Source organism: Callospermophilus lateralis, chromosome 11 (genome assembly GCF_048772815.1).
Source record: "Callospermophilus lateralis isolate mCalLat2 chromosome 11, mCalLat2.hap1, whole genome shotgun sequence".
Classification (NCBI taxonomy): Eukaryota; Metazoa; Chordata; class Mammalia; order Rodentia; family Sciuridae; genus Callospermophilus; species Callospermophilus lateralis.
Window position 1 is genome coordinate 41,160,012 of NC_135315.1, and position 26,392 is coordinate 41,186,403.

The 26,392-nt window shown below is 49.4% G+C and overlaps 1 protein-coding gene across 4 annotated transcripts in view; it reads left to right on the top strand.

Annotated features, from left to right (window-relative positions):
* Ksr1 (kinase suppressor of ras 1) overlaps positions 1 to 16,656 on the top strand; it is a 143,803-nt gene extending 127,147 nt beyond the window's left edge. For 2 of the 4 annotated variants that reach the window (XM_076870133.1, XM_076870136.1), the window contains 6 exons: positions 1,709 to 1,842; positions 2,497 to 2,628; positions 4,152 to 4,287; positions 9,840 to 9,973; positions 11,871 to 11,951; positions 13,823 to 16,656. In XM_076870133.1, the coding sequence (XP_076726248.1) occupies positions 1,709 to 1,842; positions 2,497 to 2,628; positions 4,152 to 4,287; positions 9,840 to 9,973; positions 11,871 to 11,951; positions 13,823 to 13,901 (696 nt within the window). In that variant the 3' untranslated portion in view covers positions 13,902 to 16,656. The remainder of the gene's footprint in view (positions 1 to 1,708; positions 1,843 to 2,496; positions 2,629 to 4,151; positions 4,288 to 9,839; positions 9,974 to 11,870; positions 11,952 to 13,822) is intronic. The other 2 variants (XM_076870135.1, XM_076870134.1) reach the window with 1 other exon arrangement.
* The last annotated feature ends 9,736 nt before the right edge of the window (positions 16,657 to 26,392 follow it).

Here is a 26,392-nt window from a genome sequence, read left to right on the forward strand (position 1 = left end):
AACATGAAATTCTGGGAAAGGAGACTGGGTACTCCAGACCCGACGCTTTTCATCTCGTCTTTGTAATCTGGCCTTTCTCAGTCTGTGACGCCTGTTTTGTCAATAAGCCTCAGAGAGAGGGCGAGATGCTTGACCTTAGGGCCACAGCTGGTCCCTGTCTGGGCCTCTGTGTGGCTCCTGGGCAAGGCGCGGGCCTTGGTTTGGTTTGGGAAATGGGCAGATGTTGCATTCAGATCAGGGTTTGGGGAATGAAGCAAGCTGTTCTTTCCTGGAGCTCCCTGTCCCCCTGGCGGTGACCCGCTCTCAGCAGGCCTGGGGGTGGAGCCCCAGCAGCTGCACCCACACCCCAGGCCCTTCCAGAGGGGAATCGCCTTGTTTAAATTCTCTAGCGCCCTCCGGACCCACCAGGACTGCGCTCCGGCCAGGGCTGAGTTGCTTCTGGTTTTGCCTCATGGTTGGTTGATCCTCTTTCCTTGATGTGGCTTGTTTGTCCCTAAACGTCACCCTCAGACCCCTTTATGGCCTGGGACGTGTCTGCATAAGGCCTAAAGCTCCCTCGACTGTGGGAGGTCAGGGGGATTTTTATCACTTTGACCAAGATACCTGATAGGAGCAGTTGGGAAAAGGAGAAGTTTGTTTGGGGCTCATGGTTTCCAAGGTTTCAGTCCACGGTCCCCAGACTCCCTTCCTCTGGGCCTGACCTGAGCCAGGAAACCGGGGGAGGGAGGGAGGGTCAGAGTCACTGCCTCAAAGCCACCACTGATCCTTGCTGCTCTGAGGACTGTGCTTCCAGCTCATGAGCCTTTGGGGACATTTCAGATCTGAACCATAGCAGTGTGTTCTTTCCGAGCCGGAGGGGGTCCATTTCAGCCTTGGTGTCTCTCCCTGGTCCCCAGGGTATTGGTCTTTGCAGGAGGCCTGGGCTTGGGGGTTGAAAAGAGCTTTGACCTTGGATGAGATCACACCGTGTCAGTCACCTGTGTTCCACGCATCTGGCCCGTCAGTGTCTAGTCCAAAGAACACTGATTAGCAATTTCCCACTTTGCACTTGACAGATGAGGAGACCGAGGCTCAGAGAAGTTAGCACTGCGTCCAAGGCCACACAGCTGGGGAGGGAGAATCCGAGCAGAGATGGACCGTGAAACCTGGATTTCAGTTTTCATCCAGGGCTTCTTTGGCCACAGCATAGATATTGGGAATACCCAAATTTGGGGACCCCTCTAGAAAGGTCTCTCTGTCTCCCTTTCTGAGCCCTTGCCCCATCTGAGAGCAGAGATGAGCTGTGTAAATCCTGATGGAGACTGCAGCTCATCTGGGCCCTTTATGGCCTAACCCAGACGGCGTTATTGTTATGTATTTTATTTTATTTATTTAGCTAACAGTTCTGGGGATCATTCTAGGGCCTCGTGCATTTTGTACAACTGAATTACACCCCAGCCAGCATTGTTGATCTCTATATAGTCAACCTTCCTGACCCCCCCACCAATCACACTATCCACATCTTATCCAAGTGTGAGGTGGCTATTTGGTGGCCCAATGGTGTAGAAAGAGTATGCGCTGGCTTAGAGTCAGATCTGAGCTCTGCTACTTAACCGCTGTGTGGTTAGGGGCAAGTAACTCCCCCTCTGAAGCATCCCGCCCAGGGCCTGGCCCAAGTTGGAGCTCAGTCATCGTCACTTTGTCTAATGTGAGGCTTGCTGTCTTCCAGGGCATGGGTTATCTTCATGCCAAGGGCATCGTGCACAAGGATCTCAAATCCAAGAATGTCTTTTACGACAATGGCAAAGTGGTCATCACAGACTTTGGGCTGTTTGGGATCTCAGGAGTGGTCCGAGAAGAACGGTGAGCTGGCCTTGGGTGTGTGGGTGGGACGGGAGAAGCTGGCGTGCTGGGTGTATTTAGGGTTCATGCACATGGCCCTCCCCACAGAAAAGCCCAGGCTGGTGTGGTCCTGCCCTGTGGTTCTGGTACAGAATCCCATCTGGTGATATTTGGGTCCCTCCTGGTGCTTGATTCACAGGGAGTGTGGGTCCCCTGACTCATGTGTCGCCTCACTGCTCACAGAACTGGGTGAGGGACCAGGGTCACGTCCCCATGATGAGGAAGAGCTTCAGGTTTTATTTCCTCTGGTCTTGAAGGGGGCAGGGTGGGAGAAAGGCAGTCTCCCAAAACCAGAGAGAGCAGCAGCTGGGCTGCAGGGCCCCGCAGGCAGGCCTGAGACCCGGGCAGACTGTCCCACCTCCCAGCAGAAAGACTTGGGCACCTTCACATGCAGGTCCCTGCCAGTACCATCCTTGGCCTGCTTTCCTAGAGGAACCAGGTAGGGTCCCCGGGACAGTCCCTAGAAGCACCCGTGTAGGAGCAGGAGCAGCATTTTGTGCTCGGGTGCCTTTTCTGCACGGGGCTGGGGTGGTTTGCTGACCCCGAGGCAGATGTGGGCAGGGCAGGCCTCTTTGCTGCCCACTGAAGGGCCTGTGTTCTCGTCCTGGCCTCTAGGCGTGAGAACCAGCTAAAGCTGTCCCACGACTGGCTGTGCTACCTGGCCCCTGAGATCGTGCGCGAGATGACTCCCGGGAAGGACGAGGACCAGCTGCCCTTCTCCAAAGCCGCGGACGTCTATGCATTTGGGTGAGCAGGCCCCTGGTGCGCCAAGGACATGCAGGAGGGCCCTGGTGGCCAATCCGGGGCAGGTGCTATTCATAGCTCGGATATTAGAGTGGACACAACCTGGTTTTGAGTCGTGGTTCTGCTGCTCATTGGCAGAGTGACCATGACCTTGGCAGTCTGTCCCTCTAGCTCTAAGATGCGGAGGTGAGTAGCACCTCCAGCAGGTTTGTTTCACGAGGACTCTATGTGGTCATGGAGTAAAATGGTTCACACCGGTTGTCATCCTCGCCCACTGACCTATGGGGACACTCCCCAGACCTAACCAAGAGCCATCCCTCCCTCTCTGGGAGGCCTGGGCACCCTGCCAGCCTCTAATGCCCCACACAGAGCTGGATGCCAGCCCAGGAGGGCAGTATGAGCTGGATGTATCAGTTCAGGTGTTCTAGTAGCCACATTAAAAAACAAGCAAGCCGGGCGTGGTGGTGCACACCTGTGATCCTGGCAGCTCGGGAGGCTGAGACAGGAGGATGGTGAGTTCAAAGCCAGCCTCAGCAATGGTGACATGCTAAGCAACTCAGTGAGACCCTGTCTCTAAATAAAACCCAAAATAGGGCTGGGGATGTGGCTCAGTGGTCGAGTGCCCCGAGTTCAATCCCTGATACCAAAAAAAAATAACAAAACAAAAAACCAAAAAAAAAAAAAAAATTAGTTTTAACAATCAGTTTATTTAAAATGTTATCATTTTATGGGTTGGGGTTGTGGCTCAGTGGTAGAGCGCTTGCCTAGCACATGCGAGGCCCTGGGTTCGATCCTTAGCACCTCATAAAAATAAAATAAAGATATCGTGTCCATCTATAACTAAAAAATAAATATTAAAAAAGTTATCATTTTAATGTTTAATCAATATAAAAAAATCAAGGCGCTGTTTCATATTCCTTTTCCTACTAAGTCTTCAGACTCCGGTGTGGGTTGCTCAGCAGCCTCATGTGGCAGGTGGTCCCCACGTTGGACCGTGCGGGTGTAATTAGTGTCCCCGTCCCAGTAAGTTGAGAATGCTAAGTGGATTTGAAGAGGCCAAGGAAGGCTCACCCCCAGCCACTCTGCACTCTCTGGGGGTGTCTTTCCCACGGGGGTCCCTGAGGGCCAGCTCTCCTCCCTGACCTTGGACTATGTCATTGCCTAAACACGATGTGTCCCCGAGCTGGGGGTGGTGTTTTGTTACTTCTTCAACATCCTCACGACCCAGGCATCGGTCCCCCAGGTTGGGCCGCTGTGTGCCAGGATCTCTCAGTAGAGAGTGGCAAAGCTGGGCTCGTACTTGGGCCGAGTGACCCCATCCCTCCTGCGCTGCCTTGGCCCTCTCACCCCCATCGCAGCAGGCGGGGAGCGGCCTCAGGGATGCCATCACACCATCACCCAAAGCCTGGAGGGGAGGAGGGCTGGAGAAGGGTGCTGGTCCTCAGGCTTGGCTCCTGGCTCTGTGGCAGCCAGGTCTCTGGCCACGGAGCCCCGGGTGGGAGCTCACCCTAAGGACGACCCCACAGGACTGTCTGGTATGAACTACAAGCAAGAGACTGGCCCTTTAAGCACCAGCCCGCAGAGGCCTTGATCTGGCAGATTGGAAGCGGGGAAGGCATGAAGAGAGTCCTGGCCTCCGTCAGCCTGGGGAAGGAAGTCACCGTGAGTAGCCACCCAGAGGGACGCAGGGCTGGAGGTTGGACTGGGGGGATGTGACCTGGCTGTCCCTCCTTCAGCCATCAGGGAAGAGGCCACTTCTCAGTGGTCTCAGCTCTGCTACCTGAGGTGTCAAATTAGACACTAAAAAACAATTCTAGCTTATTGAAAATGAGGGAAAGCAGGGAAGCCTAAAGAAAAAATAAAACCCGTCCTGTATCACCCCACGTTAACTTTTGTCTTCATTTCCTTCCAGTCTTTTTTCGGGGGGTGGGTGAAGATATAGTCTTGCTAAGATGCTTAGGGCCTCCAACTTGTGATCCTCCTGCCTCAGCCTCCTAAGTCAATGGGATTATAGGTGTGCATCACAGTGCCCAGTCCCAGTCTTTCTGGGTTTTTTTTTTTTTTTTTTAAAGATGAAGTTTTTAATTGATTGGTGAGATGAAGAAAGAGTCAATTCTTATATAATATTTATATGAAAGAAAAATTTAAAAATCACCACTCAAAATACAAATAGTGGGGATAAGCTTTGGCATCCGATCTTTCTCCATAATTGCTGAGGGGCCGGCTCTTCCAGCATTGGCTGTGGGGAGCTTGGGGGCGCGGAGACACCCCTCCAGAGACCGTTTCAGAGAACTGCGTCTGCTGTATTGCACAGCAAAAAGTAGCTTTTATAGTGGGTATGTGCCACATTACATATGACAGTTACGATAGGCCAGAGGTGATACACAACATATCATATTACAGGAGTCCAGACACCAGAGGTTCAGAAGCTGCCCCGCAGACTGGCCGTATACCAACAGGGGAATAACTTCCTGTCAAAGGAGCAAGGAAATTGCTCTTGCTAGTGTTCTGACAGCACTTTGTCCCCAAACATAGCATTCTATGTTAGGACATCCCTACTGCACCATGAGCAAGATAAGCCTTGCTCCAGGAGGGTCCAGAGTCAAGCCCACCAACATCTAATGTTTTTCTTGACTGCTCAAGAACAAATCAAAGTTTCCATGACAAACTTGTTCTCACAATGCTGAATTTCATAGTTGCTGAATTCTCATTTTTGAACGGATTTTCTTGAATGGTTTCCTTGCACTTGTAAGTCTCCCGGTCACAGCACAATCTGTAAACTCCTGGCCTTGGCACTGTCGGTGTGATCAGGGATAGGCACGTGTCCATGTTCATGCACCAGAGGGAACAACACAGCCCTGTCGTTAGTAACTCCCTCACGTATCTGGGCAGCAGAACAGTGGAAACAGTCATCCAGGTTTAGACCTCTGGAGGCTGTGAGTTTCTAGTTAAAGTCATGAGCCATGTTGCCAGGATCGCCACCTGCAAACTCTAGACAGAGTGATGAATTCAGCCTCATCTTTTTTTTTTTTTTTTTTTGAGAGTACCAGGGATTGAACTCGGGGACACTCGGCCACTGAGCCACATCCCCAGCCCTATTTTGTATTTTATTTAGAGACAGGGTTCCACTGAGTTGCTCAGCACCTCGCTTTTGCTGAGGCTGGCTTTGAACCCTCAGTCCTCCTGCCTCAGCCTCCCAAGCTGCTGGGTTTGCAGGCATCATCCTCATCTTCCTCCAAGACCTGCTAGATCTCAGTAGATTCCTTTTATGGACTGGTAGCAAGCAGCTAGGGCATCCTCAAGAGGGCTCATTTAAAATGGCAATTTGATAGAGTCACTTGGTTTCACAGAAATGCCTGTCTTCTGGTTTAAGTACACGATAATTGTACAGATACGCTTGCCCAAGAAGGACATCAAATGCTCATGCACAGCTCCAACACCAGACTTTGGCCCCTGGGTACCCCTGCAGCTCAGGTGCTGGGCAGGCTAGGTGACAAGCACCTCCCCACCCCTGGAGTGTCCTCTGGGCCTTGCTCTGGGCCCGAGTCAGTCAGAGGTTGCCTTCCCCAGGAGGTGTCCTTGGGCACTTCAGGAAGGTCGTGGTGGGTTCTGGACATGGGGCTGGGCTCCTGGGGGTGGCTGCAGCCTCCTGCCTGGGATCTGGGGCAGCTCAGATGGCAGCTGGAGCAGCTGCTGTCAGTTCAGGATGACTGTCTTCCACATGACATTTTATTTTGCTCATTATCTCAAATCATTAGCAGATCCTATTGTCTGTGTGGCCTCTGGCTGCACCACCATGTCACTGCCTGTCGAGGTTATTTCTAATTTGACCTTTATGGTAATATTCAGAAGGATGTCCTTGTATAAACCAGTGTGTGTGAATGTTATATCTGGGGGAAAAAAAAATATTATATCAAGTTCTCCTGGCGACCACCTGGGTTCTCCTTTTGCACACTTAGCACCTTGAAGCAGAGCGTCAGAGCTGGATGGGGGCCGCAGGAGAGGCAGGGCTCATCTACAAGTTAGAATCATCTGGCAGCTTTGTAAATACACCAGGGTCAGGGCCTCCCCCACAGGAATACGGATTTAATTGGCCTTGGATGAGGCTAAAGTCATAGTTAATTTATTTTTTAGAAAAACTCCTCAGATGATTCTGTAGCATAGCCAGTGACCTGAACTAATCGGAAGGCTTTCTTTCAGTGATGAGGGATTGGTACTATTGGTGAGCAGCCAGGGTCCTTCCCGGAGAAGCGATCCTGTCCAAATATTTCGCACTTGAATCTGATGACAGACACTCCAGTAGAACAAAGTAGATCAAATGTAATGTCATTTTAAATGAGCATCTTCAGATGCCTGGACTAATTGAAAGGATTTCTTTTAGACCAGAATGTAGAAGCTTTTTAAGAATATAGATTGAAGCCAGGTGCCATGGTGCATGCATGGTGTTCCCAGCTATTCCGGAGGCAGAGAAAGGAGGATCATAAGTTCCAGACCAGGCTTAGCAATTTAGCAAGATCCTGTCCCTAAATAAAAAATTAAAAGGACTGGGACTGTAGCTCAGTGGTAGAGTCCACCTGGGTTCAAGGCTCAGTACCAAAAAAAAAAGGTGGGGAATTAAAGCCAGGCGGGTGGCACATTGGGATTACATTTTCTTCTTTGTGGGCCTAACTCTTGCACTCCATCGATTCTCAAAGGCTCCCAATTTTATTGGCTTCACATTTGGACCATGACTTTCCTGTGAAATTTTAGGTTTTTCCTGAAGTTTCTTTTTTTTTTTTTAAGTTTTTTTTTTTTTTTTTTTGTAGTTGCAAATGGACAAAATGCCTTTATTTTATTTGTTTATTTTTATGTGGTGTTGAAGATCGAACTCAGGACCTCACGCATGCTCTGCAAGTGCTCTGCCACTGAGCTACAGCCCCACCCCCTCTTTTTTCTTTTTTGTAGTTGAAGATTGACAAAATACCTTTATTTTTGTTATGTGGTGCTGAGGACCAAACTCAGTGCCTCACATGTACTAGGCAAGCTCTCTACCACTGAGCCACAACCCCAGCCCCTCCTGTAGTTTCTAATTGCTTTTTTACCCTCTCCAATCAGGATTCCCTGTGTAGTCCAGGCTGACCTCAAACTCCTGGGATTGAGTGATCCTCCTGCCCCTAAGGTCTTTGTATTCCTTCTGCCTTTATTATTTATTGAATGGCCTCTGTACCATACTTCTCTTTTTTTAATTAATTTTTTTAAATTTATATATGACAGCAGAATGCATTGCAATTCTTACTACACATATAGAGCACAATTTTTCATGTCTCTGGTTGTACACAAAGTATCCTTACACCCATTCGTGTCTTCATACATGAACTTTGGATAATAATGTCCATCGCATTCCACCATCATTTCTAACCCCCTGCCCCCTCCCTTCCCTCCCACCCCTGCCCCATACTTTTCTGATGATTGTTTCTGATGATTTAAATCGATGGAATTTCAGGCTTGCTGCACCCCCAGGGTCCTTCTGGGTTTGTTATTGTTGTTGTTGTTTGTAATTCATTCCTGGGTCACTTGCACAATTCTTCATCTCTCATAACTTTCCTCCTTCATTTTTCCTGCAGAAAAATGAGAGTGAAACCAAAAGACACTGCCACATCTTTAAATCCTTGCGTGCCTAAAAAAGTCCTTATTTTCTCTGCACGCCATGAGGAGAATTCCAGGTTCACAATCATTTTCCCTCAGAACACAAACATTTGGCTCTGCTGTCTACTCACACCCAGTGCATTATTGAGAAATCTGCTGTTGGGCTGATTCAAAACCTTTTAGAGATGCTGTGTCTTGTTCTTTCCAGAAGCATCTAGGATCTTTTGTGTATCCTTGCTATTGAAACATTTCATAAAATTTTTTTAAGGGAGATTTTTCTGTTGGACCTTTTCAGCTGAAGATTCCTATTTCCTTTGAATGATTCTGGGAAATTTTATGTTTTTCTTTGATAACTTCCTGCCTATTGCTTTTTTTCTCTGGTGGAAATTCCCATTGGGTGGAATTCGGTCCTTCTTAGTGAGTCTCTGTCCTTTCATACTTTCAGTCCCTTCCTATCTGAAAGTGTCCACAGCCTGGGGAATTTCCTTCCTTTATTTTTATTTTATTTTTTAATTTTATTTTCTAGCACTGCTCCTATTGGGGTTCAGAAATGAGATTTGCGCTTTTAAGCACTTTAATTTTTATTATGCCCTAATTATTTTAGTTGTTGTTCTTGTTAAGATATGCATGACAGTAGCATTTTGACATAGGATACATACGTGGAGTAGGACTTATTCTAACTAGGATCCCATCTTGTGGTTGTCCGTGATGTGGAGTTTCTCTGGTGGGGTGTTCATATATGAACACAGGAAAGTGATGTCCGGGTCCTTCCACGGTCTTTCCCATTCCCATTCCCCTCCCTTCCCTTCCTTCCCCTTTGGCTAATTCTGTGAACTTCTTTTCTTCCTGATATTTGTAAATGGGTAGAGGACCTTCCTTACACGGACACTTCTGGACGGCAGGGTTCTGTTCTGATTGTCTCTGGTCTTTCTCTGGAAGCACCCCACGGGGTCTGCTGTGTTTTGGATCACACTCCTGCGGTGCTGACAGCCTGTGTTGCTATGTTGAGTGTCTGTGTCCTGCACTTGTGCAGGCCTGTTGTCCCACAGGGGCATCTCCTGAATCACAAGGCTGTGGGTGTGCTGTGCGCATGCGTGGATCCAAATGCCACAGTGAGAAGGGCTTTCCTCTGCTGGCTGTCAGCTGCCACAGGTGTTTTAGGCCTTCTTGGGGACGCCAAGGCCCCTGCCTCGGTTGCCTCCATTGCAGCCCACCCTGCACAATATTCCGAGCACTTTGCGTGTCACCTGTGAGCGCTGTGCCTTCCAATTTCCATCTTCCAAGAACCAGCCCCTGACCCTGCCACTTCTCTTTCCCACCACCCATCTGTTCCCCTGTTATTTCAGGAGTGGGGCGTCTAAGAAGGGAGGAGAGAGCTGGCAAGTTCATGCATTTTCTTTTAAACTGGAAGCCTAAGAGCTCTTCTGAAATACGGTTATTTCTCAGCCCTCCATGTCACAGGGTGTTGGGGGCGGGAGGATATCAGCTAGATGCCTGAGAGCATTGGAGGGTCCCTTGGTGGAGGGCCCTGGCCACGCCCCCTCCCCTCCCACCAGCTCCCACAGCACTGAGGGCAGCTCCATTTGCAGGAGATCCTGTCTGCCTGCTGGGCATTCGACCTGCAGGAGAGACCCAGCTTCAGCCTGCTGATGGACATGCTGGAGAAGCTGCCCAAGCTGAACCGCAGGCTCTCCCACCCTGGGCACTTCTGGAAGTCTGCTGAGTAAGTACCCCTCACCAAGCCAGATCTGCCAGCAGGCCCCAGGCCTCACCTGGGGTCCCAGCAGGCACTTTCTGCTGGGCCCAACCCCCTGCTCTGGGAGGGGTACACAGAGCACATTAGCCCCAGGGATGCCAGGGTTTCGTTTGCCAACTCTTATGTTGAAGACTCCCTTTGACAGGCAAACTCCCCCAGTTCACACCTGAGAACATCCACCTACCACTGTGACCAGGTGAGGCCAGGAGAGAAGGTTCTGCCCTGGGAGGGACAGGAGGGCAGGTTGGAAGTCAGAGCCACGTGGGTGCTGAGTAACCCCACAACAAGCAGAGCCAGGATCCTTAGAATGGCGAGACTCAGACCTGGTGCTCAAATCAGAGGTGTTGAGCATCAAAAACTGGCCCCAGGTCACTCAGCCTTGTGCCCCAGCCTTGTGCAGTACCTGGGTGCCTAATGCCCTTCCCCTCTTTATGTAATCTCAGGACCTTTGTACCCCGGCATGGAGGTAGTCCCTGCAGGACAGGGAGGCCACCGTCACCTCTCTTGCATTCTGTTTTGTTCCCTTCCTTCTCTCTCTCTCTCTGGTGGCCTCACCCAGGACACTCAAAAAAAGACCTCTGCCCTGCCACGACCTTTGTTGTGGGGATCTGGGGCCTGAATTCTGGGCCTCATTTTCCACAACTATAAAAAGTGGAGGCTGGGTAAGATCCAGGGGTCACAAACTTTTGCTGAGAGGAGGAATCTGGTCAATATTTTAGACTCTGCAGTCCAAGAAGGAAGTTCAGGTTCTAACCTGACATTGGCATTCGCAGTGTGCAGAGCGTCTCTATTACCAGGACTCTAGGGCAGGACCCCCCCACCCCACTGTCAAGATGGAGGCCAGCCAGCTAGCTGTGGGCCAGCTGCTCTTGATCATGGAAATCTGAGTTTATGTCATTTTCATACATCGTGAAATATTCTTTTTTTTTTTTTTCCCCTTCTACCAACCATTAGAAAAGTCAAAAATCTTCCTTGGTGGGTGGATTATATAGAAACAGGTGGCAGGCCATAGTTGACGACCAGGCTGGGATCCTGAGGATGCACAGGTGGCCCAGGCTGGGCCTCCACCAGTGAGGAGTTTAACCATCTCATCAGATAAGACAAGCAGATGTGCTTCAGAGAAACCTCCATGCCACAGGACTCTGTCTTGTCCTTGTCCCCAGCTGCTAGCTCAGTCGCAGGAACAGAGTAGCTGAGCAACAAATGTTTAACAGGTGCCTGAATAAATACGCAGATGGTCTTGTCAGGCCAAGTGATGTGAAGGCACACAGGGCCCTGTAGGAGCGCCCCCTGGAGGACTGCAGGAGGGGTCCCAGAAGACAGTCATCAGAGCTGGGTGTGAGCAGGCACCAGCTGGGCAGGGCGCAGCGGCAGGATTGAGCTCTGATCATCTCCTTCAGACCTGGGGCCTCTCTGCCCAGCCCGGGCCCTGGCTTTCTCCCCCATGGCACAGAAGGCTGACTAAGTGGGCATTGGCATTCAGGGGGTAGTTCTTATTCCCTGAAAAGCAAATTGCTTCCCCTTTTCATATCACAGATGGGAAACTGAGTCATAAAGGGGGGAAACTTAACTTGCCCAAAGCTATGAATTCCAGCCCTGAGAAGGGGAGGTCCAGCACCCCAACGAGCTGTCCAAGCTTCCTGTCCACCACGTCCACTCTGCACGCACAGCCTCTAATTCTCAATCTCTCTCTTCTTTCCCATTGGCCTTGCTGCTTTTTTATTTTTGGGGGGGTGGCGGATGTGCTGGCCGGTCCTGGCCCCTCCCCCTGCCCTGCCATCCTGACTCCTCCTCCTGTCTGCCATCCGTGCTGGGCTGGACCGCGCTCTCCCCACACCCGGTGAATGGCCGTGGGCACTCCCAGCCGCTGGCGGAGCCGCTACTACGGGAAAGGACGTTACGGCCACCCTGACTTTAAGAACTTCTGTCCAGTTCTGGAGGAATAGTGTGTTGCTATCGTTTCTCTCGGTCCCCGCCTGTGTGTGGCTGCCCCTTTGTACCCCTTCTTCCTGTCTCTGCATCCGGCCTTCTGCATCTCGGCTTCTCCTAACCGTGTCGTTGTGTCCCCATAATCCAAAGTGACATCCCGCAGCAGCTGAAATGGCCTCCAGCCAGGGCCCTGCAGACTTGTTTCCTCCCAGTGGAAGAGAGAGCCCCACCGCACATGGCCTGTCCCTGGGTGGGAGAGAGCTTGAATCCTTGACCTCAGCTCCCAGGACCTCTCCTCTGGCCAGAGGTCAACAAAAGGGAATCCAGTGAGCGGAAGTGGTCAACGCCAAGGTGTCAGTTTCGATAGTCAAGGACTAAGAAGCCTCTGTGGACCTGGCCTAGGACAGTGCCCTGGGACAGTTGAGGAAAGGCTCCTTGTGGCCAGGGTCCCTTCCAGGCTTGCCCTGCTGCCGGCCTGAGGGATGGAGTTGGAGGGGTCCCTTTCTCTGCAGGGAAGAGGATCCCCTGTCCAGCTGCCCTGGGGGTCAGCTCCCTGTGGGCTCTGGTTCTGACCTGCTCTCCCTCTTCTCTGTCCTCTAGGTTGTAGGCCTGGCTGACTTGCATGCCCAGGGCTTCCTTCCTCCTAATCGACCGCTGGGCTCTGCGACACTTCTGCTAACACTCAAAACGCCCAGCGGGCACTAACCCAGGGGATACCATCTCTGCTGCTCCAACTTCTCTCTCCAGACTTGCTCTGTTTGTTTTTAAAACCAGCCCCCTTCCCTCTCCACGTGGCCCTGTGTGTGCCTGGGTAACTGTTGGCAAGGATCGAGGATCTCACTAACCCGGCTCCCCCCTGGGGGCGGCCCAGCAGCTTCTAGCCGCTCTCTGGGACGGGATGACTCCTCCTCTTGTCCTTCAGAGGGCTGACTTGCTTCTGTCTGTCGGGTGGCCCTGTTCTCTTCTAACACCTGAATGAGCCTCCTGCTGACTGGTCAGAGCACAGGGGCAGCGGGGTGCTGGGCTTCTAACCCGTGAGGATCCTGTCCTACAAGGAGTGGAATGACTTCAGAGCTGCCCCAAGACCAGCGCCAAGGAGTCCTCTCTGGGTTCCTGTGTCCTCCGTAGACTTGGGGCCGTAGACACTCAAAAGTCCTGTTGCCTGGACAGACTCCTGTTCCGAAGGGCAGCAACACACTCAGAAACATGGTCCTAAAGCAGAGCGGAGCCTGTCTCCAAACAACTCCACTACCTGAAACAAAGCTGCTTCCCCAGCCCAACCCCACTCTTCTCCCTTCACATCTGCGGGGGGCTCTATAGATGGACCCCAAGTCAGCATTCGTCAGGGAGGGGAAGACGGGCCACTGTGCTGCTCACTAAATGCAGATGGCCCCCATCCTCTGTGCAAGGCTGCTCATTTTGGGTCTCTGGAATGGGCCTCTGGGAGCCTTCCCCTCAGTCTGCCTCCCAGGTGACCCTAGTGGACCCAACATTTGGCCACCATTTGTAGAAGGAGCTTGTGTGTCACTCCTGGTGCTGGGGCTTAGGTCTCTCTTCTTTCCCAATTCTGCGTGGACCAAGGGTGTTCTCAGGAAGCCAGTGAGGAGCTGTTCAAATGAGCCCACAGCGGTTACGGCGCACCCCAGGTACCAGGGAGTCAGAGGTGCATGAGCCACGTCGCTACCCCCAGGAGGGAAGTGTGGCCGAGGCCCAGGACTCGGGGGGACCAGGGGCAGCTCTGCCAAGGCTTTGGGCTGAGCAGTCATTGTCACTCCTTGGTGGGGGCTGGGTCCTCTGCTAAGCTTCTGGAACTAGCCTGTTCCTTAACCACCCCAGTGTTGGACAAGACCAGCAGGCCGTAACCCGTGTTTTTGTTCCTCTTCGCAGCATTAACAGCAGCAAAGTTGTACCCCGCTTTGAAAGGTTCGGCTTGGGCGCCCTGGAGTCCAGTAATCCAAAGATGTAGCCGGCCGTGCGGGTTTTTCGACCACCCATTTCTTTCTTTTGCAAATGTGTTTCTAAAACACACCAACAACCACCACGTCAGAAATAAATAAGTAAAAATCAAAACACTCCACCTGCCCAGCGCTGCACACCAGGAGCATGAGTCCTCCATTCAGACTGTTCGTCACCAAGACGCGTGGGTCCTGGAGATGGAGCCACACACCTGCCATTTGAGATGACGCCACCAACAACCAGATCTGTCTGACTGACAGCGAATGTTTACACGTGCGTCTCTGAGGAGCGGACTTGATGTTTTACAATAGGTAATAATAAATAGTCCATGTCTAGGGGCGCTGGCACCTTGGGGTGGCTGAAGTGGCTGTCCCTTCTGGAGGACTTGTAACAGGGGCCCAGGGCTGGTCCAGAAGGAGGAAAAAGCATCATGATTATGGCTGTTCTGGAGGAGGCGGCCCATGGTGTGACCTGGCCTCTACCTTGGCCCTAGCACCCATCCATAGGGAGTCTCCATCTGGGATTCCCCCTTTGTCCTATCAAAGGGACATTATCCCTTCCTCATTCTGCAGAGGAAACCCTGGCTGGGAACCAAGCGGGATTTACAAGTGTCAGGATTCCCTGAGGAACTTGGATAGACCCTGTGACTCCCTCTAATCCAGGCTGTTTCTGTTGCAAAAGTAAAGGCAGAACCCAAACAACATCTGGGTGGTTCCTAGCCAGGGTTTCTGCTACGTGGAGAAGAACTGTCCACACACTGTGGAAATGTGTTTCTTGAAGCCCCCAGACAGGCACTTGTGGTTTTAGACACATCCGAATGTGTGACTGACATCTGACCCCAGGGCTAGGGCCAGCCTGGTAGCTGCACATGTCACGGGGAGTTGGTGAGTCAGAACAAGGAATATGGTAAAGGGAGGGGGAAAGAGACAGCCAGCGGGGGCCTGAGCCCCGCTTTCTGGCCACAGAGTGACCCTGGCACTTTAGAAACCCACCCCATCCGTTTTACTAGAAGGTTTCAGAACTGCCTGCCTCTTCCACCTCCCCAACCCTATTGAAACCCCTTCACCCATCCCCGACTCCTCTGTCCATGCTCAGAGCTGAGACGGGGGCATGAGGTGATCCATCCTTTCCAGTTAGACCCCCAGGGAGCCCCCACATCTGCAGAACCCTCTCTGGCATCATCAGGCCTTTTCCTTGTGTTCATTCAAACCAGCGGCAGAGGGGTGGGGGGACTGGATTTGGGAACGCCTTTGATGTGATTGACCCCCACCTGTCCTCTGTAAAACTGTCACAAAGAAAAGTGCCCAATGGAAAAGAGGCCGTTAAGTGGAGGTTGGGTCTCATGGGGCTTCACAGACCAAGGAGAGACGGAGGGAGATGGGGTGGAGATGTGAGGGGATTGAGGCCTGGAACCTGTGCTATGCTCTGAGCTCAGGCGGGGGCAGCCATGTGGCTCCCACCTCTTTCAGTTAGGCCACCTAGCAGAGCCCCAGTCTTCAGAGCCTTCCCTAGCACCAGAGTCAGGTCCTAATGTCACATAGGACAGGCCACTCTGCTCCAGAAGCTGGGAAACTACCTCCCTCTCTCCAGGCCCTCCGCCCCACCCTCTTTGGGGGTATGTGACAGTACAGCGGTGTAGGGTACCTTGGGACTGTGACATCCTTACCTTTTCTGGTCATTGTGGGCAGGAGAAAGAGGAACTGTAGGCCAGTTGGGGTCAGCTCTGTCAATGTGTCTGCCTCCCTGTGACTTCCCCACTTCAAAGCCATGTGGCCGCTGCCTCTGTGGCTGCAGCATACCTACAGCACCCCAGAGGGGACTGCAGACCCCCACCCCCAACCCTGGGCTGCCAAGGGCTGGTGGGCAGCTGGGTGTGTCGGGCTCAGCTCCTCCCCATCCCCCTCAGAAAATCAATCTCCCTTTGTCTCGTGAATGTCAAGGTTCAGGGGGCTCCCTGGTGGACTTGTGCAAGTGCTGGGGACCCAGAGGTAGGAACAGCCACAGTCCCTGTCTAAAGGAACTGACCGTCTTCCGGGAGCCTGGTATCGGTCAGGAACCCAGAAGCCTCTTGGCCCTAATGGTAGGGCTAAGGTGCTGGGGGCCTTCCCCTTCCCTGCCAAGGCCCAGACAGCCTCTGGGTCTCTGCCAGCCCCCTCTGCACTGCCTGTCGTTTAGGGAAATCCTCCACAATGGTCCCCCTTCTCCCTTTTTTTATTTAAGTGACTGTGAATTGAGGTTAGGGAGACGAGCTCGCCCTTCTGTGTGCCCTCCCCGTCTGCCTTGGAAACGCATGAAGGATGACAGATACTGTGAATTCAGTGCTCACGGCCCACTGTGAAAGGGATGGAGAAGGCCGAGGGCTCCCTGGGGCTGCAGAGGTCCCCACTGGGGTCTAAGAGTGGAGCCCAAGAAGCTTTGGCCCTTCCAGGCACCCCTAGTTCCCAGCCTCGCCTCCGAGGCCTTTAACCACCAGTCTCTAGTCTCCCCGGGTTTCTTTGTGACTCAAAGCTTGAATCCTGGCTAGTCCTGAGCAGCGTGTAGCAAAGTTGACCTCTCCATGTCACCAAATCAAAACACCCTGTGCCATCTCCTGGCATTTCTTCCTGTGGTCCCTGAAGGGAGTGACAAGCCCTCTCAGGCTGTTGTTGTGGAATGACTTGGGGACACAGCGTTGCTCAGGATGTCATCAGTATGTACGCACCTGGCGTCTTCCATGGCCACGAGGCACGCATTTTCCTTTTTTTTTTTTTTTGAATGTGATGTAAAATTTGTACAGTAAAAGTTTTTATATTTTCTATCAATTGCGTTTGTCTTCCAGAAATGCTATTAATTTAAATTAAAATGGTTAGTATTAACAAATGTGCTGTCTCCATGTTTTTGATTTCTCCCGTTTTTGTTTTGCCGCTGGTAAGAACACACCCTCCGTGCTGAGCCAGGCCTACAGGTCTGCAGTTTGGGAGTAAAGTTATACAAGGAATCCTGGGGCTCCTGTGTGCTTTGATCAGTTCCAAATGAGAGTTGGGGGACCTCTTGTATGATGGCATAGGGTGACAGGGATGGAAGGGTCAGGGGTGTTTAAACACCTCACACATCAAGGAGCTCCTTCTAAAGGAAGAGGGAAGAGTTATGCTTGGACCTCAAGGGCAGGTGTCTCTGGAGAGGGAGGTGTTGAGGCCCCTGATGCACAAGGAGAATCACCCAAACCCACAGTGAAGAAGCTCCCAAGCAACCTGGACCCCGTATGTCTCCCCGGGGCTGAGGTGCCCTTTGCCTTATAGAAGCCTTGGATGAGGAGAGCAGCCTTTGTGTTAGAGAGGTGCTTGGAAGCTTGGCGGAAGGAGAACGGGTAGAGGAGTGGAGGAACCATCATATGTAGGGCCCCCACTCTGAGCTGGGGAGTTGTTCACTGAGCGTAAACGTCCCTTAATCTAATCCTGATGACAGTGCCTTCAAGTAGGCATTGTGATATTTCCACTGGGCAAACAGATAAAAGAAGGTAAGGTAGTCACCTGAGATCACACAGCTGTGGGACAGCCAGTCCATGTCTTGGCTTTGACCTCCTTCTTATCTGAAGTCAGGGAATTTACTAGCCAGATATTTATTGAGCTCCTAAGGTGTTCAAAAAATAGTGCTGGGCTGGGGTGGTAACTCAGTGGCTGAGCGCTCGCCTCACATGTGTGAGGCACTGGGTTCGATCCTAGCACCACATACAAAAATAAATAAATACAATAAAGATATTGTGTCCATCTACAACTAACAAAAAAAAAATTTAAAAAAGATAGTGTTAATGGATGGAGAGAGAGGGAAGGAGATGGGGTGGAGATGATCGTAGGATAGACCACAAAATTAAGTCTCAATAGATTTAAAAAGTTAAAGTATTTTACTTGACAACAGGGTATGAAGTGAGAAACCGATAACATAAGACTGGAAAATTCACAGACTTGTGAAAAATTAAAGAACATGCTCTTTTTTAATATTTATTTTTTAGTTGTAGTTGGACACAATATCTTTATTTTACTTTTTTTTATGTGGTGCTGAGGATCGAACCCAGGGCCCTACACATGCTAGGTGAGTACTGCTAAGCCCCCAAAACACACTCTTAACCAATGGATCAAGGAAGAAATCGCAAGGGAAATTAGAAAATACTTGGAGATGAATGAAAATTAATACAAACATACCAAAATTGATATGATGCAGCAAAAATAGTGGTAGGAGAGAAATTTATAGCCATAAACACTTAAAGCAACCTAACTTTACAAATTAAGGAACCAGAAAAAAGAAACTGGGTCAAAATTAGGGAAAGGAAATAAAGATTAGAACAGAGATATTAGAGAATAGATATTAGAAAAATGTTAGAGAACATCAATGAAACCAAAAGTTGGTTCTTTGAAAAGATCAACCAAAGTGGTCATCCTTTACGCTGGTGGGGGCAGGAGGGAGAAGACTAAAATTAGTAATAAGTGTGGAGACTACAGATTCTACAGAAATGAAAAGGAATATGAGGCAGTATATGAGCAATTGTATGTCAATGAATTAGATAATAGATGAATTGGACAAATTCCTAGAAAGACAAAATCTGTGAAAACTAAGTCACAAGGAAATATACATGTGATAGACCTATAACTAGTTAGGAGATGAAATCAGTAATCAAAAAAATCTCCAGGTAGGGCTGAGGTTGTGGCTCAGCTGTAGAGCATTCACCTAGAACGTGCAAGACCCTGGGTTCAATTCATCACCACATAAAAATAAATTTTAAAAAGGTATTGTGTCCAACTACAACTAAAAAAATAAATATTAAAAAAAAAAATCTCCAGGGCTGGGGATGTGGCTCAAGCAGTAGCGCGCTTGCCTGGCATGCGTGCAGCCCGGGTTCGAGCCTCAGCACCACATACAAAGATGTTGTGTCCGCTGAGAACTAAAAAATAAATATTAAAATTATCTCTCTCTCTCTCCTCTCTCACTCTCTTAAAAAAAAAAAAAAAAAAAAAATCTCCAGGTAAAAGTTTTGGACCTGATATCTTAGCCTGTGAATTCTTCCAAACATTTAAAAGGCTAATGCCTATGCTTCTCAGTTTTTTTTTTTTAAACTGAAGAGTAGGAAATAATAACATATTTTGTAAAGCTACCATTACCCTCATATAAAGTCCATACCAAAAAAAAAAAATAGTCCAGTATTCTTTATGAAAATTGACACAAAAATTCTCAAAATACTAACAAGCCAAATTTAGCATGCTAAAAGATGAGTCACCATGACCACATGAGGTTTATTTCTGGAATCCAAGCGCAGCTCAACCAATAAAAATTGGTCAGTGTAATATATCACACTAACAGAATGAAAGAAAAAAAAAACACATGATCATCTTATCACAGAAAAAGAGCATTTGGCAAATTTCAAAACCTTTTTACAATAGAAATAAACTAGGAATAAAAGGAAACAACTTCAACATAATGAAGTCATATATAGAAACCCACAGAAAAAGGGCTGGGTGCTTGCCTTGCATGTGCAAGGCCCTGGGTTTAATCCCTTGCACCACAAAAAAAAACAAAAACAAAAACAAAACAGAATCCTCACTGGTGAATAACTAGAAGCTGTTTCTATAAGGTCAGAAAGTGAAAAGAGTGCTCATTTCCAACACTTCTATTTAGCTGCTGGGAGTTCTTGCCAAAGCAATTAAGCAAGAAAAAGAAAAGGCATCCAAAATGAGGGCAGGGGGTGGGAGGGGAGCAGTAAAATTAACTCCGGTTATAGATACTATGTTATATGTAGAAACACCTAAAAATTCCATTTCAAAAAGTTGATAGCACTAATAAATAAATTTTTCAAGGTAGCAACATACAAACAAAAATGGACTGCATTTTTTTAATATTTATTTTTTAGTTGAAGTTGGACACAATATTTTTATGTGGTGCTGAGGTTCGAACCCAGGGCCTTGCACATGCTAGACGAGTGCTCTACCACTGAGCTACAACCCCAGCCCTGGACTGCATTTTTATATACTAACAATGAACAACCTGAAAAGGAAATTACAAAAATATGATTCCATTTACAATAGCATCAAAAAAGAATAAATACTTAGGAATTAAGAAGGTAAAAGAGGGACTGCGGTTGTGGGTCAGCAGTAGAGCGCTTGCCTAGCATGCGTGAGGCAGTGGGTTCAATTCTCAGCACCACATAAAAATAAAATAAAGGTTATTGTGTCCACTTACAACTAAAACAAATACAAAAAGAAGAAGGTAAAAGACTTATACGATTAAAACTACAAACATTGCTGAAAGAAGTTAAAAGGATATAAATAAATGGGAACACATCTAATGTCTATCGATTGGAAACACAATGATAAGATGTCACTAGTGTGATTCAGATGTGTTGTTTTTTGGTTTTTGTTGTTGTTGTTGTTGTTTTGTTTTTTAATTTATGATGCTGGGGATTGAACCCAGGGCCTTGTGCATTTGAGGCAAGCACTCTACTAACTAAGCTATATCCCCAGCCCCAGATGTGATCCCACAGCCCAAACAATCTTGAGGGGTGGGGGTAGAAAAACAAAACAAAACTGAAGAACTTGTATTTCCTCATTTCAAAATTTATGTCAGGCTCATTATCCCTTATCTGAAATACTTGGGACCAAAAATACTATAGATTTCAGATGGCTCTGGATTTTGGAATACTTGCTTATGCACAATGAAATACATCAGAGATGGGACCCAAGTCCAAACAAGAACTTCATTTATGTCTCATATGCACCATGTATGTACACATAGCCTAAAGTTTCTTTTTTTATATTTATTTTTTAGTTTTAGGTGGACACAATATCTTTATTATATTTTTATGTGGTGCTGAGAATTGAGCCCAGTGCCTCACACGTGCTAGGCGAGCGTGCTACCACTTGATCCACATCCCCAGCCCCAGCCTAAAGTTTCATGGTGTGGATTTTTTCACTTGTGGCATCACAAAAGCACTCAACAATCTTTGGAAGATTTCAGATTTTCAGATTAGGGATTGTCAACCTACAAAAAGTTACAATAGTTAGCACAGCATGGTACAAGCACAAAGATAGACGTGAAAGCCAATGGGCCAGAATAGAGACCCCACAAAAATCCCCAACATGCATAGCCAAGTGAATTTTTTTTTGGGGGGGTGGTGAGGGTGTGTACCAGGGCTTGAACTCAGGGGCACTCGACCACTGAGCCACATCCCCAGCCCTATTTTGTGTATTATTTAGAGACAGGGTCTCACTGAGTTGCTTAGTACATACCATTGCTGTGGCTGGCTTTGAACTTGTAATTCCAGCTTCCCAAGCCACTGGAATTACAAGCGTGCACCCCAGAAGGGAGGAAATTTCCCCTTTCCTTCAGCTTCACAGTTGCACTGTGGGGGCTGTCAACCTTCCTAACAGGGAGACTTTCTGAAGAAACAGGGAATTAGAATCCAGGATATGCATGCCGTAATGGTTAATGGGCAGATCTGGGGAGGTGGAGGCAAGATGAAACTTTTAAAGGAAAAAGAAAAAGTACATGCATGCCCACATACATACATACACACACACACACACACACACACACACACATACACACACACATATATATATATCCTTATTGACCATTTATATAGAAGTACGTGCATGTACAAGTGAATATTTTTTGACAAGGTTGCCAAGATCTCTCAAGAAAGTATAGCCCCTTAACAAATGATCTTGAGAAAACTGGATATACACACGCAAAAGAATGAGAATGGACACTTATATTAAATATTAAAATAGATAAACTGAGGATATAGCTCAGTTGCTGGAGCTCTTGCCTCATATGCACAAGACCCTGGGTTCAATCCCCAGCACCACACACACACACAAAAAAAAAATGTTAAGACAGGGCTGGGATTGTGGCTCAGTGATAGAGTGCTTGCCTAGCACATGTGAGGCACTGAGTTTGATTCCAAGCACATTAATATATATATATGATGGTAGTAATAACTGTAAGGTCAGGCAGCAGTGACCAAAAGGAGGCAGATTTTAAAAGGCTGCTGAACAAGGCTTTAGTGAGGTTTCGCTCTGAGGCAGGACCCTTAGACCAGCAAAGTGGGTCCAAGGAAAAGCGCACCAGAGCTGGACGGGATTGGAATTTTATTGGGCTTAGGGCAGGAAGGAGGGCTTGGGACAGGAAAAAGGGATTTTTAGAGTCCCTTGTCCTACTGGGGTTGGTCGGGGGTAGCTGGCTAAGATCCAGGATTGGCCAGGAGACCCCACTGATTGACAGGCAGTTCCATCAGTGCCTGATTGGTATTTCTTTCGTGTGCGGGTTGTTTGGTGCTTTGTTCCTGAGCCACCTCCATCCACCTAACATCTCGCCCTTTTTGATGATATAGGGCAGTGAATTTCATCTGGCTACTTCCTGCTGCTAGGGACACTGGGGGGAAGAGGGTGGTTTGGGTGTCGGTTTGGTGGGTAGGCGACCGTAGGAGCATCTGGTGTAGGTCACTCTGGCAGTTTCACCCATGCCCTTTTGAGTGAACCTGAGGAGGCAGGGAGTGATCATTAATAGAAGCCCTATGACTAATATAGGAGTGAGAACAGGAGTCAGCCATGTGATGAGGGTTAGTTTAGCCTGCCTGGCCAAGGGTCATTTGATTATTGCTATTTAAGCCTTTCACCCAATCAACGGAGGGTGTCGACATTCTTTTTGACCAATCCAGTTTCATTGATATAATAGCAGCATTCTTCTTTCAGGAATAGATGGTTCCTCCTTTGTCTGCTCTCAGGAGGTCCATGGCTTGATGGTTCTGTAATGAAACTTGGGCAATGGATGTTATTTGCCTTTGTAGGGAAGTGAGACAGGCAGCCAATGCCTCTACCACTTCCCGAAGTTGTTGTTCAAGCTTCTGAGTAGCAGTTACTGCATAACCAAGTCCTCCTGCCCCGAGTCCAGAGGCAGCAACGGAGGAGGCCAGGGAGAGTCCAACTACCACTGGTAGAAAGATGGCCCGTCTTTTCCTGGGAAGGGAGGTAGTAACAAGCCATGTTAACTCAGCCTTAATGTACAGAGTTAATTGAGGAACCAGGTTGGAAGGAACACAAAAAGCAAAGGGCATGTTGAAGCTCGGATTTTTTTGTTAGGGTACCATTGCACCAGAAAAAGAACCCCGGCAGAGCAAAGATTGGGGAAGAAATTTGAACGATCTAGTCACAGGGTGCTGAACCAGAGGAAGTGTAGCAGTAGAGGAAATTCCCTGAGGGGTTACGAAAAAGGGGTATTTTCACCAGATCTCAGATAGAAGGAGTCTGAGGGCCCTCCTCAGCTCATTTGAACTTTTTCCAATATCAGGGGCCGATTGAGTAATGAAATGGGTTGCTAACACCTGTCGCCCCAGAGGGAGACTCAGGATCCAGCTTAGTATATTTGGCAAGGGCCTCTGTAAGGCAGTTGAGAAATAAGGCTGGATTCTCCTCTGGTTCCTGGGTGATTTCTCTCGGCTTATTAAAGTTAACCACCTTATTGGAAATCGCCTGCCTTAAGATATTAGACCATGTGAGTGCATTGACCGTGACCTTGTTGGCCATCTTGATAGTCCCAGTTGGGATCAGTTAGGGGAATGGCGGCTTCACCTGTGGGGAGAGTCATATCTGTTAGACAAATTTGATCAGGCATGATCTTGTGCTGCCTGCTGGATGCGGGCTTGCTCAGGGGTAAGGGTAGAGGACAGAACAACATAGACATCATGCCAGGTTAAATTCGTAAGTCTGGGAGAGGTATTGGAATTCCTTAATATAAGTTGAAGAGTCAGCAGAGGAGGACCCAAGGCGCTTTTCAATCTGGGAAAGATCTTGAAGTGAGAATGGGATGTATATTCAGACGATCCCTTCGGCCATCATCCACTTCCCTGAGAGGACAAAGGAGCTTTGGGTTAGCTGGTAAGAGGGTCTGGTGGGACCCGGTGTGGGCACTGACAGGAGAAGGGAGGAGTGAGTGGGGGGAGGGGGAAGGGCTTCTCAGTAGAAGAGGTGGGTGGAGGAGTCATGGCTACAGGAGAGGAGGAGGGAGAGGAGGGGGTGAGTCCTGGGGGGGGAGGGGCTGTGGTAGCAGGAGGAGGGGCAGGGGAGGAGGGAGAGGATTGGCCTGGGTAGGGAGGGGGAAGACGGGAAGGTGGGGCTGAGAGCAGCTCAGGTGGATCTGAGAATGAGGAAGGAGAAGTAGAAGAACAATAGGAAGGGGTTCCCTAGGAAGGAGAACTTGAGCAGTTTACCTAGAGCAGAGGGGAGGACGGAGCAGACCCCTCAAAAAGCCTGAACGTTTCTGCCCACTTCCCTGCCCACTTCCCTTTCCGGCGACAGAAATTGTCCAAATCAGTGAGGGTCTGAAAATTTAAAGATCCTTCTGGGGGCCATTGTGACCCATTGTCTAAGTCACACTGAGGCCAGGCCACAGTGGAGTAAAAGACCAGGCGCTTACGGAGGCGGCATACAACTGGAGTGAGTCCTAACCTGGCAAAATTTGAATATAGACACCCAAAAGAGTTTGGGGGTCTAAGGAGGACTCCGTGTTTCCCATGACCTTCCGGCACCCTCGGGGGTGGGTGGGAGCAGAAAAAGGCATCATGCCCAAGTTCTGATCGCACTCATCCGAGGATCGGATAAGGGCCAGGCGGGGGTTGAGGTGTCCCTACAACCCACCAGGGGCCCAAACGGATCGGAATGGCTCACACAAGGACTGGGCCGTCTCACAGTTCCCGGGACAGGCAGGGTTCTATGGTACTATGCGTCACTTATGGATAGACCTCTGGGGACAGAGAGGGGCTGGAAGGTCAGGGGAAACGAGGGAGCTTACCCTACTTCTGTCGGTCTGGATAAAGGGAGAGGGAAGGAGCAGTTTAGGAATTTCCTGGTTCGTCTGAAGTGGGGAGGGTGGACCTCAATCCCCAGATGGAAGGTATGAAAGAGGCCTGAAAAGCCCTCCAGGGTTTCAGCATCAGATGTAAGGTCAGGCAGCAGCGACCAAAAGAGGCAGATTTTAAAAGGCCACTGAATGAGGCTTTATTGAGATTTCACTCCCAGGCAGGACCCTTAGACCAGCAAAGTGGGTCCAGGGAGAAGCGCACCAGGGCTGGACTGGAATTTTATTGGGATTAGGGCAGGAAGGAGGGCTTGGGACAGGAAAAGGCATTTTTAGAGTCCCTTGTCCTACTGGGGTTGGTCCGGGGTTGTTGGCTAAGATCCAGGATTGGCCAGGAGACCCCGCTGATTGACAGGCAGCTCCATCCGGTGGTTCCTTCACGCGTGGGTTGCTTGGTGCTTTATTCCTGAGCCACCTCCATAGACCTGACAGTAACTTTTATATTATTTGTATCTTTTTTATTTGTTCTAATTAGTTATACATGACAGAATACATTTGGATTATTTGTATCTTAACAATAACAAAATTGGACAAAAATGTGCCAGGCAGGGTGGCACAGGCCTGTAATTCCAGCAGCTCTGGAGGCTGAGGCAGGAGGATCAGGAGTTCAAAGCCAGCCTCAGCAATGACGAGGCACTAAGCAACTCAGTGAGACCCTGTCTCTAAATAAGATACAAAATAGGGCTGGGGATGTGGTTCAGTGGCCAAGTACCCCTGAATTCAATCCTTGGTACTCCTTACTCCCCAATAAAGGGGGGGGGGCGATGCTGGGATTGAGGCCAGGGGACAAAAAACTACAGTCAGTACAGGTCATAAAGGATAGAGTCAGAAAGATGGGGGTTGATTCAGGAGGAAATGAAATGCTAATACCTTCAGGAAGCCCCGCCCCCACTGTTGCCAAGGTGACCAGCCTCCCAGGTGACCAGGGGCTGTTAATGAATGAAGGTCTCCTGGCCCCTCTCTTCTTTCCAGCCCAGGATCACTCCACCTTTTGGGTCCTTGCCCACCTTTTGGGTGGCTTGTCACAAATGTACACTGGATGGGGGGAGGAGGAGAGCAAGAGAACAAAGCAACTCTAAAATGTATAAAAGGGGCAGGTCATTCCCACTTCCTGGGACACCCAGCTCTGGAGTCTCTGCAGAGAGCCCTGGCATCAGGGATGGGGCTCAGTGGTTAAGTGCCTCTGGTTCAATCCCTGGTACCGAATCATCATCATCATCATCATCATCATCATCATCAAGACAGCAGCTACTTGAATCTGTCCCCAGGACAGCGGCTCAGCAGCTGGGCAGCAGGTTGCTGGTTGCTCAGGCAATTGCCACAGGCGGCCCCTTCACTGACCAAAGCCGAGGGTGCTGCTGGTCGGAGGACACGGGGAGCCGGGCTGCTCCTGGTGCTCTAGGTTCTGCCCTGCATGGGCCTGGGTGCTCCTCTGCTTCCTAGGTTTGTCCCTTACTCAGCCGGTGGGGATGGGGAAGCCCAAACAGAAGCACCAGCTGCAGAATCCCCGGTGCCCAGGGCTCAGCAGAGTGGAATCAATGCCCTCTCCTGGGGAGTGTTTATGGAGCAGAGGATCTTTGCTCCCTGAGAGCAGGAACACAGAAGAGCATTAGCTGATGG